Raw genomic sequence first — 16,997 nt, 5'->3', positions numbered from 1 at the left:
GACGGTGATGGAATGAACCTAAAAACAACTTTTTATCACTGTTAAGTTCAGCATAACGGAAGTTAGGACACGAAACTCTACTTTCTGTTTTTTTTTTTTTAATTATATAAATCGGATTTTCTTGAAATATTAATAAGTAATGTAATTTTTTAATTTTTATTCTCCAAATATTTTTCTATCAAGCTTGCTGCTGTCATCTGACATGATTTTCACTATTTAATTAACATAAATCAATTAAAAGTGATGTTTTATAAAACCGTTAAATATTCTTTTGTTTTTAAATTATTATAAAAATTTACATTTTATTTTTAAATTAAATTATAAAATATTTAGTCTGTGTTGTGTAAAAATTGTAAGAACCTAGAAAATAAATGGTTAACAGTAGATAGATGTATTAAAATAATGAGATCGAACACTTTGTGTTAAAATAAACTAACACTATAAATAGAAATTTCAAACACTCGGTTTATTATCTAAATACTTTCTATCTCTCTAAAAACACTATTCTCTACTCTTGCTCTCCCTTCTCTCTAGATTTTCTCATTGAAAAATTCATCGGATCGGTGATAAGGAGCTACCTAAGCGATCTTAGCGTCAAGAGCTTCTTATTCCACCGATCAATTTTGTGTTTAGAGTTGGTAAGTTTCGTTTCATTTGATTCTTGGGGATTTTGGGATTTTGACACATGCAAGAACAATTTTGTTTGCATGTGTTCATCAGCTTTCTTCCCTCATTTTCGACTTCATTCTCGGTCCTTTGGTTGGTTTCTTCTCACCCATCGGTGAGCTATAGGTGTTCTTAGGATTTTCTGGAGGTGTAAGCAAATTTATGGAAGGGTAGAAGTTGTTCGGTTCGGTTGAGAGGTAAGAGAAGCTAGTTAATTTAATTGATGAGTTTATGGTGTATGTGAATGTTGTTTGATGGTTTTCAATGTGTATGAAATTGGATTTTTGCGTGATCGACATTATCTGTGTGGACTGTCAAATTCTGTGATCATGTTGATTTGCTTCTATAATGCTCTTTCTTACTGTGCTAAGTGAATTTTTGAGGAATTGGAGTAGTGAAAGTGGGGAATTGAGATCAGGTGTGAAATTGGTTGGTGGGGAGAGTCTGGATAAGTTGTTTAGGACGTTTTAGAACCTCTTAGCCACTCAAACTGTACCAAAGGTAGGATAATTGATTTTGGGTCATTGAGTTGATGATTCTGCAGAATTGAAGCTGAATCTGATATGAGACCCTCTTGAATGATGTTAGAAAGGTTTAATTACTCTTTGTTAGGTGTAAAGATGTATATGAGACAAGTTTGGAGGGTTAGAAGTTGGGAAAAAAATGCATTGAATTGGTAAAGTAGGTGTTGTTCATAATTCAGTAGTTGTTCTACAAGATTATGCAGTTCGCAGAGCGTTGGTCGTTAACCGCTCGACCTTCCTCTTGTGTTCGGTCTTAACTGAGTTCAGCCTCTACAAAACTGTTTAATGATCGTTCAGTCTTGTACTAGTACTCAGTCTTGTATAGCGTTCAGTCTTATGTTAGTATTCAACTTCGCTCTAAGTGTTCAGCTTTGATATTAGTAATAGTACCAGTTCTAGTGTTAGATTGTTCTCAAGACTTGGTCTAAGTATTGTTGTTCAGTATAACCTTAGTATTCGGTTTGCTTTAAGTGTTCGGTATAGTCTAGGTCCTCGGTCTTACACTAGTACTTGGTCTGGTACTGGTGTTCGGTCTTAACTATGTTCGGCCTCTTATGGGCCTTACCTATTAATGATCATTCGGTCTTGCACCATTGTTCGACCTTGTACTAGTATTAGATCTAAGCTCTTAGTATTTGGTCTAAGCTCTTACTATTCGGTCTAAGCTCTTGGTATTCGTTATAAACTCTAAAGTGTTCGGTTTAAGTTAGAACTGTTTGGTTTAACTTTGTTCGATTATTCTAGTGTTTGGCCCTCAAACTGTATTCGGCTCATGCTTGAGCCTTACTCTTTAAATTGACCGTTTGGTCATGTTCATGGGTGGTGGTTGTTTTTACCGTTCAACCTTAAACTACTGTAATACATTCGGTCCTTAAAAGGTTCATGTTTTACTCTGATTGTTAATTTCAATTGCTTAAATGTATTATGTATGAGAAATTATGTTGGTATTAAATGTATGGTTGATGGACGTAATTCCATGATCTCACGGAGAGGTTACATGGTGGTGCCCTGTGTTGTGATTTAAAGTGAAAGTATGTGGTTTCAAGTATTGATAGTATGAATGGTCGGAGTGTCCTAATGGGATTTATCCTGACATTCTAATGATCATTCATGCTTAAGTAGAGAGTGATCAATCATGTGGTGAGAATAGTATGAGGTCTGAGCCTGAGGTACCTTTCTCCATTTGGCAAAAGGGTGTTTGTATGACTAACCTAGTGTGGCAGCTGATGGGGGTTTCTAGTTACTTCACCACATCAATGCACAAATCCCTAGAACTCGACATTCCATACAATGTCTGGACGGCTAAGTCAAAGTGGTCAGTCAATATATGTTTATATGTGTAAAACATGTTGTATGACCATCTTAGTTGTTTGTTTGAATTGTATTCCCACATGAATATTAAATTACACTAGCTTACCCTTGCTTTTCTGTGGTATGTTGTTTTCTCTTTTACAATAATCATCTTAATGGTGTGATCTTAGAGATACAATCTTTCAGTTGTTGCAGCGGGAGAATGGAAGTAAACTTATAGTTTAGGTTGAACCTTTATTCTTCAGGTGGAGAATTTTGTTCATGGTTAATATGTAGTTCTTGTTATATCATTAGGTTTAATAGGTTCGGAGGTCCCTATATTTGGAGGTTTGTTTCAATTGGGTCCTCTAATTTTTGAAGTGATTAATTAAGTCCCTAATTTTTTCAATTTGAATCAATAAAAGCCTTTCTGTTAAATGCAGTTAACGCCGTGAAGTTTTTAAACATGTGGCACGCTGACGCTTCCAGGTGGCATCGTTTCAAGTGCATAGGTGGATTATAAAAGGGTTAAATCCCTTTTAATTTAAGGATTTCACCCTTTTATAATCCACCTATGCACTTGAAACGGTGTCACCTGGAAGCGTCAGCGTGCCACATGTTCAAAAACTTCACGGCGTTAATTGTATTTAACGGAAAGACTTTTATTGATTCAAATTGACAAAATTAGGGACCTAATTGATCACTTTCAAAATTAAAGGATCCAATTGAAACAAACCTCCAAATATAGGGACCTCCGAACCTATTAAATCTATATCATTATTCATGTAATGTTTTATTTTAGTAGTTTTATATTACTAAATTGGAATATTACAAATATAAAATATTCTTCTAATAACGAACATGTCATATTATTGGTATGTGAGAAACAAAATTTTACAGTAAAATAAAATATAACTTTATATGTTATTAATTGTGAATAATATTTTATATAAACTTTCATAAAATACAAAAATTAAATATTTCATAATTTAATTTAGTGATAAAATAGTAGTTTAAAAATGAGAAACATGCGCAAATCCTTATAAAACAACGATGTAAATATATCATTGTAATGAAAACAATTATGTGTTTAGGGTATTTCAAACCTAATTTTAAATATTAAAGTTGAACCATATATATATATATACAACAAATGTGTTAATTATTTTAAAAAAGTAACAAAACTTGGTTGATAATCGCATTACTCCAAATTTCATGGTTATATGATTCAAAATTCGCTCCATTAACTTTCATGTAAAAATGACTATTAAATTAAAACATTCCAATATAAATATTAGGACTATTATACAAAGTCATAATATTTAAAAAAAATTTATTTTAACACCCCCATCTTTCAAAAACAACTGTCCTACAATTACTTTTAATAATAAAATGCTTCATTATATATATTATTATAAGATAATATTTTATGTAATTATCAAGTGGATGTTGAAAAAAGAAACAGGGTACAATGATCATGACCCTAAAATTTATACTAAAACATCACTTTCCATTAGGTAAGATATTTTATAGTATTGAACACAAGTACAATCCCCACCATATTTCCTTTCTGTCAACGTGTATGTCGAGAATATAAAATATACAGAAATAACACTTTCACACACTTAAATTATTTATATTAATTTAATATTATTTTTTTATTCTTTAAAAATTGGTGTATTATTTTAAAAGATAACAAGTGCAAAAAATAACATTAAAATTAAGATTTATATATAAAAGCATAATAAATTTAAAAACGCAACTTTTGTATAGAAAAACCCAAAATACTATCAATTTATTACATATCTAACAAATGTTCGTATAGTGATTTAAAACAAAAGTTAATGCCAAATATATATAAAAGACGACATAAATTATCTCTCTAATATTTTTTAAATATTTTCTAAAATATGTACTTAGATATATTTATATATAAAATATAATTTTAATTTTATCACCATATTATAATATATTATGATTAATTCTCAAAATTACATTATAATAATTTATATTTTTATCATAAAAATATCATCCATCAATTTAATATATAATTTTATTATTCATAATAGATTGTTATAAAATAATTTTTTTCCATTGATTATATTTATATTTATATATATATATATATATATATATATATATATATATATATATATATATATATATATATATATATATATAGTATAAGGGTAACTTATTTATATAACAACAATAGTAGTGAAATGACTTTATTTTAATTTATATAAACAATAAGTTTGTAAAATAATTAAATCCATACATATACTGTGAAAAACATTTTTAACCGCGATTAGAAAGGCTTTTAATTTATTTATTATTTTCATTTAAAATTGATATCAATTATACTTTATATTTTTTAAATTAAATATATATTAAATTATTTTTAAATATACTGTATATAAAAGACTGATTTTATTTCATGAATTTTTTGTTTAATTTCCATTATTTTTTTCTTATATTAAACAATTGTACTTTCTACTCAATTATCACTATCAATTATAGCATATTTTGTTTTGTCACGTCATTCATATTAGACTTGCTTAGTCCTTGATAACTACTTAACTATTTAAACTTCTAACATAAAAAAAGGTTGACAGTTAACTTATTCAGTTATTTTAAGTAATGACCAACTGTCCCTTATTAAAAAAATGTAGCATTATATTTAGAAATCTTTAAAATAATGTTTTTGTAGTGCGTCACACTCGACTGTGACAAATATATATATATATATATATATATATATATATTAATTAATAAAAGTAAGAGTAACATGACATATTGATATTCATTTAACACACTTAATAAAAATAAAATGATTTTAAATAAATAAAGTTTGTAATTTAAAAAAAAAAATTAAAACAAAAATAAAATAAATATAAAAAAATTATGATAATTAAGTATTATAGAAAAATATGTACCCAAAACGAGACTCATGTTACAACCTTTGGTAGGAAAGAGAATTGCAACCTTTGGTGATTATTAAATTTATTGTAGGGTGAATATTCTGATACGAGTTGCCTTTTCAGTGAAGCAATTGGCCATTACATTCAATACAGAAGAGAAGGAAAACTGTGGTAAGACAATATACAAGATCATTTTTTTTATTAATTTCGTTCTTGTCGACAATAATTTATCTTTTTTAAAAATTTTGATTCGTGTTTTTGTTGTTTCTGAAGAATAACATTTTGTAACTTTCGTGCTTCATTTCTTAATATAATTGACCTCATTTATTTTAAAATAAGAGTAATTGTGAGTATATGAAAGAGTTCTTAGGTTTTTTTACGATAGAGCCCACTAAATGATTCATGACCTAAATCATATACAAATTATGATCCACAGATTAACACTTAAAAATAATGAGTTTTCTTTTTTGAAATAAAAGATTTAAGATATAAGAAATTCTCAAATTATATACAATATTACTATAAGATTTAAGATATAAGATTTAATATTATTACTATTATTATCATTATTATTGGTTTATCAAAATTTTAAGGATATTAAGAAAATAAAAAATGAAACTGTTCACTAAGAAATGATTGAAAGCAGTGATAGATTTATTTATTAGGATTCCACTTGAATCAATTTATAATGAACGTGACAGTTAATATAATGATTAAATACATGCGAGAATGATATAGTTGGTTGGATCAACAACAATCTCATTATCATAGACTGAATACGAGCATGAGTGATTGGTTGAATTTATATTTTGATGTTCGTCCAACTGAAAGAGAAATCAGATACGGAAATGAGAGCGTGGAATTAAGGCAATATACAAATCCAAATTATTACTATAACAGGAATCTTTGAGTATTTTAAACACTAATCTTTAAATTAGAAGCTTGTCCAAGATCAATTTGTGACTGACAACTACGAATAAAGTTTTTAAATAAATCAATTTGGCCATGTCAAAGAGCATGAGTGAATTATCATTGAATTGTTAAGAAGTAACACCTTAAAAGCTTTCACCTAATACTTATAGAATGCTTACCTAATGCTTACAGGGAATGACGGATCCAAATTCGTGATGAATGATGTTATAAAGTGACATTATGTTTAATTTAACCTCATAAACCAATTATTGTTCCATATTCATATATATGATCATCATTATTGCAGTACAATGGGTGTTGGCAATGATGCCTTGTATGAACTTATTTGGAAGTGATGTTAGAAAATTGGCAGGAAGGAATAACAGCCTAATCTAATAATGCTTAGCGCCAAGTTGAACAAAAGTATTGCTACTATGTGCATTGTTTTCCAACCACTTACAAGTTGGTATTTTACTTTGATTATATACTACCTTTACTCACAAACTTACACCACTTACAAGCACACCTGAGGGAAGACGCACCTAAAGCTCAACCCTTCTTCGATTTGAGCTGAAATCCAAGTAGAACAAGCCCCCCTGAGGTAAATGCAGACAAGAACGTTGAGAAGTAGAAAAGAGCAAGCAATGCTCCCTTTAAAGACTGCAGCCCAACATTTAGAGATTTTGATAATCAGATGTCAGTAGTTAACAGAAACAAGTTGAAGTTATGCGAGTGAGATTTTATTTCAAAGCACCTTAGCAAGCAGCAAAGCATTGTCGTTTGCATACTCCAAAGAACTGTCCGGAATGTTTTGAATTCCCTGAGCAATTTCCCACGAAAGAATCCTACATTCCAAATATAAACAAGAACTAAGTTTTCCCCGTCTCCATCCTTTGTCTTATAAAAGTCTAGTTGAACTTCGCAACTTACCCAAAAACAAATCCAATTACAGCCCCGATATTGGCCTTATCTGGTGTTATTTCAACCTGCAACTCTCCAAACTGCAGTTGGCAATCAGGTTACTAATTTTCCATAATCATAGTTTCTTATTGCATAAAACGTGCCATAGACAGAATAATTACAGACTTTCAGCACCCTCGTCTCCTCTTTCGTTTCTTCAACTGTCACTGCTGACGTTGAACTACCAGATAGAGCTCTACCAGCTGCAATCATTGCTTTTGCAATCTACGAGAACATTGCAATATATTAGTATTACTGAGATAAAAATCACTACTTTAATTATGTTGACATAGATTCTGTGTATTTCGTTGTTTAACCGGTTTTGTGAAAAAAAAAATAAAAATCACCAAACTAGATTCCTAGCCCATGTGTTTCATCGATGTCCTGAAATTAGGTCATGTTTAGCCAAGTTTTTTTGTTCTTCTCTTCTTAAAAGTATAAGCTTCTTCAATTAGTTTCAATTAAAGTTACTTTTATTTTTAAGTTTTTCTAGAACATTATGTGTCGTGACCTTTTATAAGGAAAGTCCGAAATCAGCTATGTCAAATGCTCCCTAAGTAATCACACTTTAAGCTACGAAGTACACACAACCCCTAAGAAGTGATCAAAGTGAAGTAATTTACGTCCCCATACTTAGGAAATGAATTGGATGCAATCCTCTTCGCCTGTTAACTGCTTTTAGGCATAACAAACGGGAGAATCACGCTGACCTTTTAATACATTAAGAGGAGGGGAACTTATGAACTGCATCAAACGTGATTTGTCATTTGTTACGTCAAAAAACAGTTAATGCTATTAGTCAAAAGAGATTGTATCCATGTATTTCATAAGTATAAGAATCTAAGAAAATCAAATTCTGAGATAAGAATAAAGACCAAGATTGAATTTTAGGAATCAAAATATAGTTAACTCTACTATATATGTTTAGTGCGAGAATATAACTTTAAAAAGAAGTTAAAATAATATCATATAGCGGGTAAGTGGCGCCAGATATAGCCAACAAAAACGAAAAGAGCACAACCATTCATTCTAAACGGATACCAGCTAGTTATTTCCCGAAGAAGTTCATTTTCTCATTAGTGATCCACTGGCACAGATGGAGTAGAGTACAATACCTTTTGTGGCTCACCTTGGCCATACTGTCCCATTGATTGAAACCTTCTTCCAGCAGATATTAAACGCTTTCCAAGTGCTAATCAACAAAAAGAACAAACATCTTCAAGCATAAATCTTAACTAGTTTTGAGGGAAAGGGGTGTTTGGTAGAACCTCATTGATTACTTTCTCATGGGTTTACCCGATTTGGCAGAACCTGTCAACTTGGCCTCAATCAAAGGAATCTTTTTCACTAAAGAGTGAGACATTGATGTGTCAGCAAGTTCCCAAGCTCGAGAGAGGTTTAGCAAAGTCTCTCCCAACTCTTGGCCACACTGAGAAATTATATTTATTCCCATTAAACAAAAATAACCATTATAGTGAGAAATACACCAGACACACGCGGACATCTTTTGGAGGTAATTGATGTGTTAGACCATCAAATGAAGTACTTCAAGATAACGTCCACAAGTATATTGACAGTGATGGATAAAAAGCTCAATGACAAGGTCAAACATTAGCATTGTACATTGCAACACTCAAACTTAATTGGAATTGTAGCCAGTAAAAGTACCAACCTCGTCTAAAACAGGCCCGTTTGAAAGGTCGAACGCGGCGTCGTTTAGCTTCACAAAATTTAAAACACAAACATAGCAAAGGAGCATATTTATATAACTATCGATTGATAATGGAAACGATTGCATGATAATGCTGAAACGGGCAAAGCAAAGGATTTCATGGCACTTACGTCTAATCGAAGGTCGCGGGGAAACTGTGCAAAGTAATCAGGAGGAAGATCTAAACTGCCCTGCAACGAAAGCGCACAAGAAATCTTGAATCACGAATTTACATTGAGAAAGGAGTATTTAGAAGTTGTGAAGTTGAAATTTTTAACTTACCCAGAAGAGAACGTTAAATTAGAAAGATGGAGTATGAATGACTTACGGCAATTTCTTGGAGAAGAGTTTGAGGGTCAGGCTCAATCGATTTGGGCGAGTCGGACTCAGTCAGAGCAAAACGCACGGAAAGAGGTTTGGGAAGATAAATGGAATTGGTGGCAGAAAAAGGAGTGGCGAATTTGAGTGAGGAGGTTAGGGAAGCCAACTGATTGGGGTAACGGTGGGATATTGGAGCTGTCCAATACAAGAATTGAAGCGCAGCTGAAGCCATTTTTTCTTCCTAGCTTGGATTGGATTGAAGCAATGCAATTCAGTGGCAGCCACTGAAATTCCTGCACAAAATTTTAAATTAGCATGAGACTTATCTGTTCTTCCTTTTGTTGATAGGAGACATCAGTTAAATTTAATTTAATTTTTTTAAAATACAATGCTAATGTGCTTAATTAATTTTCTTTTTTTTTAATTATTTTTTTACTGTTCAAATTTTCATAATATTTGACAAAAGTACGTAATGAAAACAAATGTGAGTCTCTTTTATTTTTCAGTATTAAAAGGCTTAATTTTTTAAAATGGAAACTGGGACGTTTTATAATAAGATCAATCTTTTTCGTTTTACCTGTGTGCAAGTGCAACTCTTCTTGAGTATAATGAGACCTAAACGAAAAGAAAAAGAAAAAAAGTGGCATAAGGATAGACATAATAGTGAGTGAGTGTGCTTGGACGTCGAAGAAAGTGGACTGTGGCTTGCACAGATAAACTTAGGTCTTTCTTCATCCAAGTTTTCTTTTTGCACCTCCAAATTTTATTTCAAAGATAAATATGTTTTTCAAAAAAACAATATATATATATATATATATATATATATATATATATATAATATTACTGTCTACGTATTTACTAAGATGTTGCATTCCCAAGTGGAAGTTCTCTTCTTCAACTTTCTTCTTTAAACGCGTTTAGTTTTTTCTTTGGCTTTTGAAACTTTCATCTTCCTTCAGGTACACATTCTATTAAGCTTTTTTTGTTATAATTTTTATTCTTCGTTTAAAATTTAATATTTATTTTTATTATATTTTACATGCAGTGGATTTGAAAATCTAATTTGTAAAAATATTAATAGAATATCAAAATTCGATTTAAAAAATCACCACATACTTTATTTATAATTACTTTTATTCATAATTACTAATGCAAAAAAGTTATTAACATCTATTATTTTCAATCTTTAACGCTCGCAAAATAACGAGAAACGTTTACTCACACGTAGGATATCAAAATCCGATACACGTTACAAATTTATAAATGTAGTAAAGAAATGTATACCTTATTCTATTTTCTCTGGACGACTTACTTGAAGGTGGGTTGTGAGGAGAGGATGTGTGTTGGTGAGTGATGGATGTGAGTGCCTTGGAGAAAGTGAGTGAGAAAAAATAGGTGTGTTGGATAATTATAATAAAATGAAAAACAAATTTATCCTAGTCAGAAGGTTAGTTCATAGATTTAGAAAGGTTTGGAAATACAACAAGAACACTTAAAGGTGCAAGAAGAAAGCCGCAGAATTAATTCGTGCCAAAATGAGGCGCAAAATTTCTGTTCACTGACCTTATACAAATTACCAGTAATTTCAATTCCCCTGAGATGGCTTCTAGTAATACATATTAATTGCACGTATGATAAAGAAAAAAATTACGCTTTCTCCTTATTGACGGATAGCATCCTTCAAATTTCTCGACTCCAACTCCGCACTAATGGAGAACAGGTGCGAAGTCAGGATCCATACAGTTACCCAGAAAATTATCATCCAAAAGAATTTATGTATATGTCAAATGATGACGGTATATAATGGGAGTGCCAAAACCAATCGATCCCTGTGTGCGCCAACAAGCTTAGATAAATGTCTTTTCATCTTTCACTAGGTATTTACTTCAGACACTAGGTCTCAAAACATGCTAGAAAAATAAGATCCTATTCTTTCAAAGAATGTCCTGATAGACCTACAGACATATGGGATGATAGGGAGAAGGGAAAGGACGGAGAGGAATGGCTTGCGTGGTGCACACATGGAAATGGTTTACGGTGGAAGACTAGATCATACATTACTTGTAGAAGATAAGGAAAAAAAGAGGACAATGTATAAGAAGTAGCAGCAATCCAACAGACAAGGCCCGATTTCTTGACACTTAAAGAAGTCCATATGCAACACAACAACATTTAACTAGAAAACTGTAATTTTTAAGTACTAGTCTAACTAGTCTAATGTGACTCCAGTTCCCTTCCAGTTTGAAAATTAAAGTATGTCTTAAAATGAAACAAAGTCCAGCTCACAACACAAGTGAATGAAAATCCCGCGTTTTTGCTATTTTAGAAGTAGACCAACTTGCAAAGTAAACTACAAGCTTGCATTCCTGTATGTCTAAAAATAAAACTGTTCACGTATGTATAATTTCTCCCCCTAACAACAATGCATGTTAGTACATTTCTACAAAACAGAGAACAAATTCCTGCTTGATGAAGTATTCTAGTCAGCTTGCAGCCTTTGCAACCTTTCTTTGCTCAATTTGTCCAGTTACAGGGCACTGCATCTCAGTCCAACTTACTGGAACCATGGTTGCACCTAAACAGAAAAAATGTACAACACATCGAGGCACAAGTTGATTCAACCAAGTATTCTCTAGGAAAAGACAAATTGATTTGTAAAACAATATTCCACAATGCACGGTCACATTAAATCATAGGCTTAAACGAAATAATCTATTTCCATTTGGCAGGCATTGATTTAATCCCTACCTACCTGATAGATGTCCAACCAATGCATGTGCACAACTTACAATCTAATTATTAGATTTTACTCCCTTGTTGCTAAAAATAAGATGAACCAGCAATAGGCACGTAAAAAATGATAAAACAATTTATAAAAAAAATGAATTAAAAGCTAAACTTCAAGCTGCGTTCACCAAAATAAAGTTGAAGTAGAATCTAACATTTTATTTTTAATATCATCTCCTGTAGTGTCCATTTATTCATAGATAATTTAAATTCCAGCTAAAATCATCACAAGTCAACCATAATAGGGTCAAGTCTACCCACATCATTAAACTACTCCCACATACTTAAATGATAATTTTTGCTGTATTTAACTGGTTGACACGAACTGACAAATTGATGCGATTGTAGTGAATATTCAAAGAATCAAATTATTTAATAAAATTTAAATATGAATTTACTCCCTTGGACTTCAGCAATACTTCACCTATCCTCATAGATAATAGATAATGTTCCAGAGTTGTCAATGACCCAGAAATTGTAAAAGTGGAAAGTATCAGACCTAGAGGAGCTTCCGTCAAACCCAAATGCAGTTTCAATGTTATTATTGCAACCCCTTTCTAAGGAAAAACTTACAGACGAAAAACTAAAGTCCCTAAATAGACATATAAAGGCAAACAAACGGATATGTGCCACACAATAAACCGGGCTTAAGTAATATACAACAAACTAAATAAGCAAGCAGTCACACAAGTCACTGACATAAATTAAAAGGAACTAGCAACAAACTACAACGACTACTAATTATGATGGTTCAATTTCCAAAATATAAACCAAATCTCACCAGCAATGCTTTCAGCAGAAACAACACCAAGTTCATTCTTTGCAGTAGACAGAAAGTAGGCCCGTGCATCTCCAAGAGAAAGCTAACAAAAACATATGATATTAAGGTGCTATTGAAGTAGCAACAACTAAATTTAAAAACATTAAGGAAAAATTGAAATGAACTTATCAAAATTCTTAAAAGAAAGTAATAATACCACAAGAGCTTTAACAATATCACCGGGATGAAAAGACAGGTGCATGTCTACTTTATCAATTTCAGTAGCTCTAACATCTTGCTGTCTGTTTTAAACACAACTCTCATCTTATCAGAATCCCCAAAGTCAAACAAAATGAAATTCATGGTATAAAGATAATAATACATGTAAGTTCAACCGAAAGACGAAGAAACACTAAGCATACGATATCTACAATTGATGACTCTAATTCCTCTAATCCTTTTCTTCCTTTTTTTTTTTAAATTGCTAAAGTCACTGCCTCTAAAGCTATAAAAGATAACTTAGATGGTGTAAGAATAGCATACCTGATAATGCCGGTAAATTTTTCTCTAACACACTTAGATCCAACACACATAATATCAGCAGAAGCGGACCGAGCCATCACTTTGGTGACCTATCAAAGCAAAAGAGACGCGGTTGAAAACAGAGAGCGTGATGAAAAGTGTATTAGACGATACATAGCCGTAGCCGTAGCCGTGGGCATAGATATATATACCCGCACAATGACAACAGATCCAGGTTGTGGAACAGGTCCATGCGCCTTGTGACCAGTTACTTCAACAGTCGGCCTCTGCATGTTACAAATAATCACAATCAGAAACAATACGGCACTATAATTTAAGCTCAGCGTCAAATTAAACTAACAAAAACAGAAGATATGTGTTGCTGGTGGATTGATTATCACGTGGAATGAGCAATGGAAAACGAAACCCTACCTTGTCGGGAGAATCCGGCGGCGGAGGAATGGTACGGCGGAAGCCGGTTAGGGAGGCGTAAACGGTGTTGTTGTGAGGCGCTGCGTATGCTCCTCTCCCAGCTTTGACATCGCTGCTTCTTCCCAACACTTCTCCCGGTGTTACCATCACTGCTTCTTTCTCTTCTTCCATCGCGGCTCCCAACCCTTCCACTTCGTTTTGGGCTTAGCCGCTACAAATTCACCGCTTCTTGAACCGGCCCTCTAATAAAAGTAAACATATTGTTTTCAATTTGGGCGGGGTGCTTCTTATTTACTTGATAACACGAGAACTCCAATCACATTGTTTGTAAAAATGATTTTTTTTAAATATATAATAATTATTTTTTAACTAAAAAATTATATTCAAATAAGGTTATGTATGGTATAATTATAAGTTTTAACATTTTAACATTCAAACTTCATCGTTATTATATAAGAATTTATTAAAAATAAAATAATATAAAATATTGTGGATCATATAAATTTCATGATAAAAATTACCCATAGATAAATTATATTTATTATAAAAAAACCTAAATAAATATACAAAAATAAAATATTAAATCACTTACTATAAATAAAAACTAAATTAGTTAACTTATTAATACAATATTTTTATCCCTTTATTAACCAATTCATTTTAGTTTTTTTCTTTCAATAAACAACCTGACAATCTATAACAGAATTTAAATCATCTTATCTTGGCCACATAAATTAGAAAAGCATTCAAATCAAATAGAAAAGCATTCACTGTTTGTTCTTTAATATTATAAACGCGGCCTTAATTATCTAACACCATATATGTTTCCAAAAAAAAATATTTCGTTCTTTCAAAACAATTTTTAAAACATTGCATTTTCTTTTGAAAAATCAAGAACTACTGATGAGGCATTCCAAGAGCTACTAATGAGAGAATGATAATCCATATCAAGACATCCATATCTTCACCAACCAAAAAGAGAATGGTTTGAAAATCTCAACTAAATAAAAAAGAAAAAGGAGTAAGGGGTGATGATCCAAGCAGTTTTGATGTAAAAGACTAACTCGACAAGAAGACTAATTCTCTAAGAGAAGGAAAATTACAAAAAGTTCTATTAAGTCTTCTATTAATATGATGTATACCTTCCTAAAAGTTTGACCAAGTGTAGTAAGATCTAGAAGATGGAACTACATTGAACTTATTATAAAGATCATAACAACAAATAAAATAAATTGACTAGTGATATCAATAATATCAAACGTGAAGTCACTTTTAACCAAGAACTACTGGTAAAAAATCAAAGACAACCAACAACTTAAACTTCAAACTATAAAATAATAACATGATAAGAACTAAAAGAAGTCATTGGTTCATGTAAGAAAAAAAATTGGGTTGATGTTTAGTAATCAAATTTCATAGCATATTAAGAGTTTTATCATTAACCAACCCTCTTAAATTCCAAAAAATGCCTCTAAAACTCATGACTGTGTCTTTTAGAATTCCTTGCTTTGGAGGATTTAACTTAACTTTCTTTGGATGTCCCCCCTTGCATGGTTTCCCAGTAATTTGAACTGGCACATCATTTTTTTTAGTAGTAGAATATCCACTCTCTTTCACCATATTATCTTAATTAAAATATAATTTAAATCCTTCCGCAAGTCAAGCTTCCTCATACATAAAAGAATTAAAGATTATTTGAGAATTTCTATGGTGTGAATAAATTTGTTGTAAGTCTTGAGAATTATTTCCATGGTACTAACATCCTTTAGAAAAGACATATCAATCGAGGAATCAAAATCCACTAACGCGTGATTAGTAGTAGAATCAAGTTATGCACAGGAGAAGACTCATCCTCAACATTGAGACCACTAAGTGAAAGGGTAAACACAGAGCTGCAAGTTCGACCGTAGGTTGAGATTAAGTAATAGCCTACACCACAACAGGTTATACCTCATCAGACTGTACCGTAACATGTTGTACCACAGTAGTAGGTTGCACCATAGTAGCAAACAACATCAGACAACACCATAGTAGCAAGTTGCACCACAGTAGTAGATTGTTGCATCTCATTAACAGGTTGTTGCATCTCATTGAAAGGTTTTTGAACCATAGGTCACACTACCAGTTACTAAGACTCTACCAACACAATAATCAAGTATTGTGAACCGTCTGAAACATCAACTATTTCAACCCCACCAGAATTGGCATTGGAATCTTGTTACTTTCATCAAAGATTAGATAGGTCATGACCATTCATTTATAGTTAGAACAAAATAAAGGTAATTTTTCATACTTCACATCACAAATTCAAGCTTTTCCACCATATTTTGATTAGGTAAATCAAATAAAAAATCAATGTCAACTAAAACACAAGCAAAGAAGTCATGATACTTATTCATGGTACAATCATCCAAAGATAAAGGTGTGTCAATAGCAAGTACACAAGGGGTTTATCCCCTTTTGTCAATAGAATATGCTAATGCAAATGGTTTTTAATACAAGGAAAAGATAATTGTGATAAAGGAATAACACATGCATTTTTGCACAAAAGTACATTTTAGTACCCACACAAAATCAAAGATGATTTGGTTGAGGGCAAAGGTCTATGATCTTGTGAACAAACCCAGGGATATAAAATCCCAAGGACAAGACCATACCCATCCAATCAAAACCACCGTGCAAGATTCCCAACAACACCTAAAACCATGACAACGCTTAAACCGCGTTGAAAATGGGAAGGTGTAACCAAAAAGGCTTCGCTAGAAATTACAATAGTGGCTTAGGGTAAACGATGGTGAATGAATAAGACTTGATTTGGCGAGAGCTTAGAAAAGACAACAATCGTGATCAATGTCAGTGGTTACAACGAATATATTGTCCTTTGTGAGCACGATGGTAGAGAGAAGACAACCTTTCCCGTGTCAACTTATTAAATTGTTACGATAATCCGAGTTGAAAAAGGGCTTCACTCATTTTGGATTTAGTCAAGCCAAAATAAGACTCTTCAAGGACAATAATAATTTCACACCTTAAGAGACGCGTTAAAGGATTCAAAGGATCAACGATGACGTAAGATTCTTTTTTATTTAGTTACTTATATTTTCATATAGGAGTTCACTATATATTTTCTTTTTGAACACAACCTTCGTTATTTCATTTATTGTCAAGGTACTTTTCTCTCACCATAATTT

The 16,997-nt window shown here is 31.9% G+C and overlaps 2 protein-coding genes across 2 annotated transcripts; both read right to left on the bottom strand.

Annotated features, from left to right (window-relative positions):
* Positions 1 to 6,561: 6,561 nt before the first annotated feature.
* Positions 6,562 to 9,642, bottom strand: LOC106772088. The gene is made up of 9 exons (XM_014658249.2): positions 9,313 to 9,642; positions 9,116 to 9,175; positions 8,946 to 8,993; positions 8,570 to 8,702; positions 8,389 to 8,465; positions 7,400 to 7,498; positions 7,244 to 7,314; positions 7,068 to 7,158; positions 6,562 to 6,973 (listed from the first exon to the last, which is right to left on the bottom strand). Exons 1-9 carry the CDS (start codon positions 9,535 to 9,537, stop codon positions 6,863 to 6,865), a joined length of 915 nt encoding a protein of 304 aa, XP_014513735.1. The 5' UTR covers positions 9,538 to 9,642; the 3' UTR covers positions 6,562 to 6,862.
* A 1,897-nt stretch (positions 9,643 to 11,539) lies between these two features.
* Positions 11,540 to 14,073, bottom strand: LOC106772089 (exosome complex component CSL4). The gene is made up of 6 exons (XM_014658250.2): positions 13,807 to 14,073; positions 13,587 to 13,661; positions 13,396 to 13,484; positions 13,070 to 13,154; positions 12,874 to 12,955; positions 11,540 to 11,880 (listed from the first exon to the last, which is right to left on the bottom strand). Exons 1-6 carry the CDS (start codon positions 13,975 to 13,977, stop codon positions 11,789 to 11,791), a joined length of 594 nt encoding a protein of 197 aa, XP_014513736.1. The 5' UTR covers positions 13,978 to 14,073; the 3' UTR covers positions 11,540 to 11,788.
* Positions 14,074 to 16,997: the final 2,924 nt, after the last annotated feature.

This window comes from Vigna radiata, chromosome 8 (genome assembly GCF_000741045.1).
Source record: "Vigna radiata var. radiata cultivar VC1973A chromosome 8, Vradiata_ver6, whole genome shotgun sequence".
NCBI classification, from domain to species: domain Eukaryota; kingdom Viridiplantae; phylum Streptophyta; class Magnoliopsida; order Fabales; family Fabaceae; genus Vigna; species Vigna radiata.
The sequence above is the reverse complement of the archived record's forward strand: the minus strand, read 5'-3'. Positions and strand labels throughout refer to the sequence as shown.

Bases quoted from the DNA above. Each gene is read 5' to 3' on its own strand.
- LOC106772088 (XM_014658249.2), bottom strand. From the start codon at position 9,537: ATGGCTTCAGCTGCGCTTCAATTCTTGTATTGGACAGCTCCAATATCC. The intron at 8,466-8,569 runs GTAAACCCATGA...TTTGTTGATTAG, and splicing joins GACAGGTTCTGCCAAATCGG to CACTTGGAAAGCGTTTAATA. The intron at 6,974-7,067 runs GTGCTTTGAAAT...GTTGGGCTGCAG, and splicing joins ATGCTTTGCTGCTTGCTAAG to TCTTTAAAGGGAGCATTGCT.
- LOC106772089 (XM_014658250.2), bottom strand. From the start codon at position 13,977: ATGGAAGAAGAGAAAGAAGCAGTGATGGTAACACCGGGAGAAGTGTTG. The intron at 12,956-13,069 runs GTATTATTACTT...TGTTTTTGTTAG, and splicing joins ATATTGTTAAAGCTCTTGTG to CTTTCTCTTGGAGATGCACG. The intron at 11,881-12,873 runs GTGAGATTTGGT...TTTTCTGTTTAG, and splicing joins TTCTGCTGAAAGCATTGCTG to GTGCAACCATGGTTCCAGTA.